The sequence below is a fragment of the Pelecanus crispus genome, chromosome 18, assembly GCF_030463565.1.
Source record: "Pelecanus crispus isolate bPelCri1 chromosome 18, bPelCri1.pri, whole genome shotgun sequence".
In the NCBI taxonomy this organism is placed as follows: Eukaryota; Metazoa; Chordata; class Aves; order Pelecaniformes; family Pelecanidae; genus Pelecanus; species Pelecanus crispus.
Genome location: NC_134660.1, coordinates 3,452,279 through 3,462,648, shown reverse-complemented (window position 1 = coordinate 3,462,648; position 10,370 = coordinate 3,452,279). Strand labels below are relative to the sequence as shown.

General features: G+C 49.2%; 1 protein-coding gene across 30 annotated transcripts in view; it reads right to left on the bottom strand.

The window, feature by feature from the left end:
• Positions 1-1,459: 1,459 nt before the first annotated feature.
• Positions 1,460-10,370, bottom strand: part of ATP6V0A1 (ATPase H+ transporting V0 subunit a1) — a 30,788-nt gene continuing 21,877 nt past the window's right edge. For 22 of the 30 annotated variants that reach the window (XM_075723076.1, XM_075723073.1, XM_075723078.1 and 19 more), the window contains 3 exons: positions 10,063-10,180; positions 9,417-9,588; positions 3,190-3,326 (listed from right to left, as the gene is read on the bottom strand). In XM_075723076.1, the coding sequence (XP_075579191.1) occupies positions 3,233-3,326; positions 9,417-9,588; positions 10,063-10,180 (384 nt within the window). In that variant the 3' untranslated portion in view covers positions 3,190-3,232. Of the gene's footprint in view, positions 3,327-5,268; positions 5,354-9,416; positions 9,589-10,062; positions 10,181-10,370 lie in introns of those variants that run through there. The other 8 variants (XM_075723090.1, XM_075723087.1, XM_075723080.1 and 5 more) reach the window with 2 other exon arrangements.

The window sequence follows — 10,370 nt, the reverse complement described above, 5'->3', positions numbered from 1 at the left end:
CACAGGCAGGGCACAGGCAGGGTACAGGCAGGGTACAATCAGGGCACAGGCAGGGCACAAGCAGGGCACAGGCAGGGTACAAGCAGGGCACAGGCAGGGCACAAGCAGGGCACAGGCAGGGCACAGGCAGGGTACAAGCAGGGCACAGGCAGGGTACAGGCAAGGTATAAGCAGGGCACAGGCAGGGTACAGGCAGGGTACAGGCAGGGCACAAGCAGGGTACAGACAGGGTACAAGCAGGGCACAGGCAGGGCCGCGCTGCCTGCTGCGGTGGGGGCACAGGGCAGTGCCAGGGCGGGCAGAGTGGGCGCCAGCCAGGCCCCAGCCAGGGAAGGAGCGAACCACGGCAGCTGGGAGAGGTGCCACAGCACAGCCGGGCCTCCGCGCAGAGCTGCTGGGGGGGCACAAACGTGCAACCCTCCCGGGAGCAGGGGCAGGGCTTGCCCAGGTTGGGCAGGGTCTCTCTCAGCTCCAGGAGTGCTTCGTGGGCACTGCCCTGGACAGAGCCCGGCTGCCAGCCGTGCCACCTCCTTCGGTGCAGAAGGGAAGGGCGAGCTCAGGGCTGCTCCCCCCACCTCCCCGGCACAGCTGCAGAGGGGGCCGGGGGCTCCTGCCCTGCCAGCCAGCAGCAAGGGCTGCCCCTGCGGCCCCGGAGCCGTGAAAGCGGCCAAGCAGAGCCATGGAAACGGGCAGAAATATTGTGATTGCACATGGGAGTGGTGCAAGAGTACAGGGGAACGGGTGAAAGGGGAGAGCATTCCCTGGACACAGCTGGCACCCGCAGAGCGGGGGATCCGTCTCCTCATCTGAGGGGTGCGGGAGGACAAGGGGCAAGCATCCTCCGGCTGCAGGGGCAGCACAGACCCGCTCCTCGCCCTCCCAGAGACATTAAGAAAAGGGAAACACACCGGGCTGCAACAACCTCAAAACCACAATTGCCAACCCCCCCCCAAGAAAGCTCCCTTCCGCTCCTCCCACACCATGTGGAAAAACCTCCTCAGGCAGCTGCAGGCCGCGCAGGAAAGGCCTGAGCAAACACGGCCCTCGCGCCTGGGGAGCGGTCCCATGGCTCGGGGGACGCCCTGCAGCTCGGGGGGGCCGGGAGCCGGGCAGCGGCCCCGAACAGGCAGAGCGCATTTGCCCCAGTCCCTGTGCAAGGACATCCACAACACCCAGGTTTAATCAAGCCTTAATTTTTCTTCCTGCAGAATGGCTTGTTTCACTCAGTTAACAGGTTTATCTGGGCAGGCAGGAGGCTCCAGGACAAAACAGCCCCTGCTCGGCCCCGGCCGGCCTTCGCTCAGGATGTCAGCTGGGGCTTGATAAGCGCGGAGACGTTTCAGCCAAGGCACGGTCACACCACTCTCGTTGTACAAACCAGCTCTGCCCACCCCATCATACCGGCCGTCACCGTGACAGGATCCCAGGCCAGGAAAGCTGAAGGTCCCAGCTGCCCCGGGGAGGATTTCAGGGCTCTGCCCAGTGTGGGACAGGGAGGAGGGGCTGCCCGGGAGCACCCTTCGGAGAGCACGGGGGAAGCAGAAAAGAGGCCACAGCGCTTGTTGTGCAGTTAGTTTAATTTATACAGTGACTATCAGCAACGCATTTCAACCTGGGCAGCAGGACTGGTGTCACTGCTGCACCGGCAAACAAGTTTTGATTTCGCCTTTCGCTCTGCAAACACCATTGTAAACATACAGCCAAGTCTACCTGTAAACCCGGCGATTACCCAGAAGCTGCCCACGCCCAGCACAAGGATCCCCGTGCTCCGTGCACGCACCCGTTGCAGCGCGCGGTGCACGCACGCCTTTCTCACGTCGTTTTAAACAGCTCCACGCTGCGTGGCATTTCCTCTTCAATTCCAGGTTAGAACGAGTCTCATTATCATTCTAATCTGTTTGTACACAAATACTTCAGATCCACTGTGACAATTCCACACGACAGTTACACACAGCACTAACACACGCACACACACACCACTGCTCCTACAGCTACATCGAGTTGAGGAGGGCAAGAAATTATTCACATTTTGCACAGGAGAAAAAGCAACAGCTACCATGGGGAAATGCCACCGCGACTCTGCTGCCATGGGACTATTTTGGCAAGACTCAGCCTCTGCGCTCCCTTAAAAGGCTCCTGAGACCCCGAGCATACGTGACACCACACATCACCGGTACCTCCACCTCTGCAAAAGCTGCCTCCGCTGATGCCAAGTCTACACGGGCGTTATCTGGATGCGCCTCTAAGGCCTCTGCAGCCTCAGGGCTTTGGGTTTAAACAAGAAACCCAAGAAGTTCCACTACCAGTGGTCAGTACCTGAGATGACAGTTTGCACTGCAGCTCGTCCCTCCTCCATCTCGCCCCAGGCCGCAGCAAGGCAGACAAGCCCCTGTGCCTGACCCCCTGTCCTCACCACCGCCTCCAGAAACAAGAGGTGGAAGGGGCCTTCACTGCTGGATTTAGGGCTTTGCCTGAGATACGAGTATGCAGGTGCACAGTTAAAGGAGCATCTCTTCTCCATGGAGGAAAGGAACAGCCTTTCGTGCAAGGACAAGGTGTTTCCCCATCACTAGAGCAAATGGAGTCGGCATACACTTAGCTGAGGCCGAGTCCTACCCCTTTATATTGGCTCCTCACGCCCCAGCCAGAGTTCAAAGAGCTGAGTCCCTGCATGGGATGAGACGTTGTTTTTGTCAGATTAAAACATGGCACATGCGGAAGCCCTGGAGGTAGGAGAAGCACGCCCTGGCTTGTCAACTGCCCACTGCTCATAATTTGTTTAATCAGAGGCAGACACACATAGGATCCACACGTAAAACTTTCTTTAAAAAAAAAAAAACAACTCTCTTCCCAAGCAGCAAGCTCTCTGCAAGCTGAAGTTGTTACGCCTTTTCTCCATGTGCTTGTACACCCACTCAGCCATAGCTGCATTTCTCTCATACTGCCCTGATAAGCCTTTCACAACACGAGAAGTACACTATTGCACACCAAACTCGACACTTCATGCACTTAGTATCTTCAGTGGTAAACTTAAGGAACAAAAGGTTTCTTTAATCCAGTGTCACTCATTACCCGAGAATGTCAAAGCTCTTGGCTTTGAAACGCCATGGTAACACTTGAGGGTGCTGCAATAAGTTATTTTCACTATGGGAGGGTTACATGCAACTCGGACACACGGGAGACGGCTAGCCATAACCACACCACGTTTAACGCTGCTTGAGCGGAGGGCTCTTTATTCGTCAAACCTCCCCTCACGGATGGTATCAAAGGAGAAGGGGAGAAACTTGAATCCAGTGCCCGTGTAGAACTTGTTCTGGAACTCAATCCTGCAAGAGGGAAGAGGGTGTGTTCATTAAAAAGGCTGCTCTTGGATAAGAGTGAGCATATAGCAAGAACTCCATTAAAAGTATAATTATGAACTATAAAAAAATAAAGCTTTAAAGAGCAAAAGTGGTATTACAATGCAGCACATCTATTGGCACAAACCCCACATTTTTGTTTGATGCTTCTGGCGCGGAGCAGAGATTTGTCCAGGTATTTTGATCCCACCCCCACGGGCAATAAAAGGTCAACAAAAATAGTGTGAACTCCTTAACTGCGGTATCACTTGGAAGCACCCAGGAGCACACGGCATTTCCTATAAGGTCTCATGGCTAAAGTTCACATTTTAGTTAGAACAAACCTCAATCGCATGATGCTGTGCTCAGACTTCCTCCACCAGATACTTCTGTTTATTTATTTAAGCATATTTGGTTTATCCCCACATGACTACTTCTGCTGAGCTAGAGATGTGCCTGTTGTCTCCAGCTGAACATTAATTTAGCCTTGTTTGCCTGCTTCCCCTAATAAACTCAGTTTAAAAAAAGAATTATTCTAGAGAACTGTCCAATGGTCAGCAACAGCAAAATAGGGAAAGAAAAAAATAATCCCATGATTCATGGTAAAAACAAGCACAGTGTTTCATAAGCCTCATGAGAAACACTTTCCATTGCATGGTCCACTAAAAAAAAAACCCCAAAGTTGCTGTAGGAATCAAGTGACAGAAAATTGTAGAGCAATTTAACACAATTCAGGAGAAGTATTTTTATGAAGCACAAAAAGGCAGACTTTAATTATTTTTTTTTTTCCAAATCAGGAATCATGGTAAACTGCAAAGCTGCTGGCATTTCAGCTGGCAAAAAGTGATTTCTCAACAGAGCTCAGGAGGGAAATGTTCAGAAAAACAGCTTTCTGCTCCTATCTTCTGCTGCCTCTTCATGCAGATAGGCAGACTTCCCTGCAGAGGAATCCCTAGGATGAGCGGGATTTTCCGTGGGGGAGGAAGGGCTCCTTGCCAACACACTCCAGTTTTTCAGGAACCCTGATAATCTCCATAAGTATCCTGTGACTAAGTAACTATTCTGTTAGCAAAGGGAAATAAGAGGCAGAGGGTTGGGTATCTGAGTCACACAGAACCCACTGTAAATGAAATTTTAACCCTGGTGATTAACTGTTCCAGCTGGCCCTGACATCTGAAAGCTCCTTTTGGACCCACTCAGTTACAACTGGCCACAACTGGATGCCTGAAGCTCGAGGAGAGGCTGTTGCAAGGTTAAGGAACTAGTGAAAAAGTTTATTTAGCCAGATATCACAGCTTAAGTGTTCTGTGTGGTTTTTCTGCAATTGTCTACAGGAACACCCAGAAGCCAAGGTCCTTTTTTGGTATGAGACACTGCTGTTTCCAGGATCACCGGCTGTCGTGTACCAGCTCTATTGCTAAACTTTGCACTGTGTCTCCTTCACCAGTGATGAAGTTCTGCCGAAGAATTTACTAGACAGTTAGCACCGCACTGTAAATAAACAGACTAGAAAGCTTTCTGGCAGTCAGCATTAAAGAAAATCCAGTCTTCAGCTTTTTTGTATTAATAATTAGCTTAAGTGTTTGCTGGACTGTAGTTCTGTGGATTTTCCAACCCAACAGAGTCACAGAGTACCCACACTGTCTGGAAAACCAGGCAGCTCACAGTCCTGTGGGAAGCAACTGCAGAGGCAGTTGCTGAACAGGAACCCTAACTTTCATTTCGTACAAGTGCAAAGTCCTATTCGGTATTTGTGTTCTCAAAGGCGCGTGCCAATGCCTGGAGTCAGCTGTGACTGAGAGCACACCTCGAAGAGGGTAGCCTACAGTGCACCTTACAGTCAGAAAGCGACGGGGGTGTTCGCGTAGAGATTGTTGTAGTTACTCTTTCCCAAAAAGGACAGCAGTTTCATATGCCGCACCGTGGGTCATTCCGTCCTGCGCTTACAGGAGACTGCCTTTTAGAGCAGTAGTGTGCTCTTACGGTCGCACTAAAGACAAGCTCTGGCTCATGACCTTTACAAAGAAAAATAAAATTCTGGCAAGCAGGTGGGGAGCTGGGCTTCACCACTCCCACTGCCGCTCGCTGGATCGCGAGCGGGATGCAACTGCAGCACGCCCACGCCTCTCGGAAAGCAGCACTCCCCCGTGGGCGGCAGCGGGCCAGGAGCTCTGCCGGGGCAGAGGAGGGTCTGCCTGTCCAGTCTCAGTTTACAGCCGAGAACAGCCGGCCACGAAACGCCGCATAATTGCTGCTTTTTATTTATTCCGCACGGTTGTTTGAGGTTGACCACATTTGTTGTGTTTGAAATCTATTTTGGTGTCCCTGCACAGATCCACACCACTCTCCAACTCTGCCATTCAGAACATAACAGACATCGCATGAGCTCTTTGCCTTCAGCTGCCCCTAGTGCTGAGAGCACTGCTTCATAGAATCATAGAATCACAGAACCGTTTAGGTTGGAAAAGACCTTTAAGATCATCCAGTCCAACCATTAACCTAACACTACCAAGTCCACCACTAAACCAATTAAAGGTCAGATCCATTTTGCTGCCTCTGAGGGGCTGAGCTCATTCTGGGGATGTTTATGGACCAGTGGCAAACAGCTCAGGCAACCCACGATAAAGAAGAATCACATTTCTGTCTCAAGTATGGCCATGACGAAGCACACACCTGCCAGGGAAGCTGCTGATGCTACACCTGAGGGAGCAAACAGACTGAAACCTTTAGCGAGAGCAGATAAATAACCATTCTCCGTGTTTGCCACACCTATACTCACGCGTGGTGGGACCCATGCTCTCCACACTGATGGACACGGACAGAGGGGTGGGAGATTGGCTGAGACACACACTTGGGTAACCAGAGCCAAGCCTGAACAGCGTGGTTTGACTGCTCCAAACTCAAGCTGAACCCCCTACATCACAATGCTCATTTAACACCAACCTCCCTCCTACAGAGCAATACAAACCCCACTCTTCACTGCTCTGAATTAACCTGATTTGCTTTGTATTATGCCTACTGCTATCCATTCTTTCTAGCTGTGGCCTGGTCTTGGGACATATTCTAAGGAGAGTAGCTTCCAGTTCCAAATCAGGCCTAAAACTGAGCCTAAAATACTGCTTTGCACAGGAAAACAGCTCCACCGAAACCATAATTCCTGCATCAACCCATGATGTTGGGCCCCTACTTTGAATCCAGTTACAAACTTCTCCTTCTGGGCAAAGTCTATGTTTGCTCACATTAGAAGAGCTGACTAGCTTAAAAACAGGTAAGCTACTTTAATCTAAACATTCATGTCATACTACATTACTGAAAAGCAAATAAAAAGGTAAAATTCTTCAGAACAGTTATGTTACAGTAAAAGGAGTTAACAGCACAATGCAGGCTATAGCTCAGCCCGCTACCGAGCTCCAGCAGACCTCCGATACACATGCCTGCAATCTTGGCAGCGCTCAGAGCGTTCTTCCACCCCAGAACGCCCCAGAAAAACCGAGCCTGCTAAAAGAATGCACGCTTTCTGAAAAAAGCACAAAATAAATCTTCCTCATTTGGGACCGATAGGCAGAGCACATGGAACAAACTGTCCTTTTTTCCCCACCGGTAAGACACATGCTAAATTCCTCCTCCTTTCCAGGAAGGCTGAACCACCCACACCTTCAGAATTCCTGATAGGTGACTCTGCTCCCACAGCCAGAAAATCCAATCTGCTCCTCCCAGGACAGCTGTATTTGACCCCCCATCCCTCTTTCTAAAAAGGGAACACCTACCATTGGAAACATCCTGATTTTGTGTTCAAAAGCAAAAGGAATGTTATCAGTATGTTCTTTTGAACAACTGCAGGTGCCTTCCTCTCCACTGTGACAACAAAAATCCAACAAACCCAAAATAATTTCAGCATATTACTTGCAGTCTGAAATACTGCCTTAAACTTGCTTTTCAGGCCCTAAGCTTGAACAGATTTTCTCTTAGAGAATGTACATTAAAGTTTTACAACTTTGAAACATATGTTTAGGGAAAATATGACTTCATTAAGAGCTCCAGTCCCGCAAGCGCCCTGCACCGGTCTGCACAGCACCAGCAATCCATGCAGCTACTGCTATCGCTCAGCTGGGTTTCTCTGTTTGCTTGCCATTTCAGTGACATGCATCTTCCCTTGACACATTTCCAGGCAATTTTTTAATCACCCTTTAGAGACAGCCTGGCAATGTGAAAAGCCGTCTCTTGGCTGAACTGCAACCTCCAGTTCACATTTGTTCCAGGTGCTCTGTGAGTGGTATCCTAAGTGCAGTTTGTGGTTATTAACATGAGACAGGTATCTCCAGAAAAACATGCTTTCTTATCTTAGCCCATCCCTTTGGGTAAAAAAGAAAACACAGAGCCTGCCAAGAAGAAAAGCCATCCAGAACTGTTCATCTGCTATTGTTCAGAAATGTACCACGCAGCACTGCAGTCCAGAGAAGCAAGACTTTGAAAAATCCACTAATTCACAAGCAATTGCAGATCAGAAACATCACATACGGAGTCAGAGCACTGCTTACTCTCTGCTCTTCTTGGACTGCTAGCAATAATACCAGGCAGGGTTTGCACAGCTCCTTCTTTCACACTGATGCAATGGTGTAGTACAGTGACAGCAGAATGAGGATGAGGAAACACCAGCCAGTCAGCAAGAAGTTCTCAAGTGACTGGTATGAAGATTTCTAGGCTGGATGCCAGGAAAAACAGAAGCACCATTCAGCAGCCATTTTCAGCAGCGGCTCCCCCACGGGCTCTCTCGGCACAAGATGGCTACACCTCTGAATCCCTGGATAAAGCACGACTCACTTGAGCTACAAAGACCCAAGCACCCCAGGAACACTCCAATCTGTACCCTGCAGGCTGCCAACAGAGAGCAAAAGAACAAAGTTTTCCTTCCCCAGAAGCAGGGAAAAAGTGCAAAAAGGCTGATTTTCTTTCTTTCCTTTTTTTTTTTTTAAAAAGCCCTAGCTTCCTTTCTCACTTACAGAACTACTTTAAAAAAGTCCTCACAACGTTTTCCTCCCATTTAAGCAAGACAGAATATTCCTTGTAAACTTCATGTGACTTCATTTTCTTCTCCTGACCTACCAGGGAAGAAACTACCTTAAGAGATGGCAGCAACCAGAACTGTCCAGAGGGGAGGTATAGACATACTCTCCTACACTTTAGGCTGAAGAGAACCCTAGGCAAGCAAAACCCATTCCCACGTTGCTCTTTTGATCCCACCAGTGCACTAACCAGAGAATCTGAAGTGGAACAATGAGCGTTCTTAAATACAGATTAGAGAAAGCTCTTGAACACTTTCCATACTTGGGTGCGGAGAAGGCGATGAGCACTCTAGCGAGTAATTCCTTCTTGTTTACTGGCTGTCTGCATACACAGGAGCTTAAGAATCACAGGAAAGGGGCTACAAAAGCATCAGCCAATAAGCCAGACAGTGAGAAATGGCTACGATTCCACAGCACCCCGAAGGGCAGACAGGCAAAGCTGCCCCTGTTCAATGCAAGGTCTTACGAAGACGAGTGACACCACACGAAGGAAACTGCAGTCAGTAGCTATTGCATGCTAAGGAAAACAAACATTAGGACCAGGCAACAGACCAAAGGATAGAACAAAAAAGTCCTACTGAAAGGCACAAGCACACTCATCTATCTAGCACAGCCTTCCCATCCCACTGCTCACAAAGCTTGAATCTAACTTATTTTTAAGCAGAGATCAGTTACTCTCCACAATTTCCAAGCAACGTTTATGCATACAATCAGGAGAGAGTGGTGTATCACTAGAAAAAAGACTGAAATCTCTGACCCTTTTAAAGACTTTCTGCTGTCAGAGCACATCTGCTGTAGGACATTTAGATGTTTAGGTAGATTTGTGGTACTCCAGCACTTCTGAACATTGCTGATCTTGGCTCAGTACTATCCACTACGGCAATTTTATGGCCTTAGCTTTCCTGTGTAAGAGTCAATACAATTTTCTAGAACATGGCATTTCTGCATAGTCCAGGGGACATCAATTTTCTTGCTATGAAGAGCTTTGATGTTTCTGCATGTTCCAGTAACTCACCAGTGCAAGCGAAGAGCATGGAGAAAAGCAGACAGCCCCTCCATGACCAGGAGAATTGCTACTGTCAGGGTAGCGAAAGCAGCAAATATGAAGAAGAGGCCAAAGCCTCCACCCAGACTCCTCACGCTGAGGCCAATGTGGATCACCATGGTCCAGAGCACCTCCGAGAGCTCTGCCAGGAGAAAGGGGAGAAGAGGGCTCATTTCAGAACATTCAGCAAGAATGGAAGGTCATTACAGTTTACTTATAAAGCAAAACCTAACAGTCAAGCAAACTCCCACTACAATGAGGTGGGAAACTTAAGAGGGACAACAGCTTTTGCAGCAAAGTACATCAGGACATTGCCTCCAACTGTCACACAGGGCAGGGCAGAGTCCTTGCTCAGCAGCTCTTTGCTTTATTCAGTGCTTTCAACTCCATCCCTCCCTTCTAGATCCAGACAGCTTTCAGCAGAGCGCTACGCAAGTAGACCCTGGTCTTTAGACTTAATTAGTCCCAGCTACTGCACACACAGCTCTGTCCTTCAGCAGTGCTTGAGCACAGTTGAGCTCCAGAGAGGCTACTTGCATTCCTGCCTTTCACCTACCGCCTGCCGAGGGTGATCAGACACACGGATCCAAACCTCCGTTCCATAAGGAATACTCACGTGCATGGGCCAAGCTGAGAGCCCAGAGTCTCAAGTAGGATGCAGTGTTTGAAATGCACCCCAGGCAATATTCAATGGTGTGGATAGCCTGGTACACCACAGTATCGCCAAAGTCAAACTGCAAAGAGAACACAGAAAATTAAGACAGCTGCGAGCCTTGCAAGCAGCAAGGGTTGGCTGATCGGGGAAAACGAGCACACTACCTGGTGCTATTACCAAGGACATTGTGTTGGAAGTTAGACACTGATACTGTCTTCTCCTGGTTTAGCATGTCAGTTTATAAATGAAAAATGAATTCTCTTGTCTTG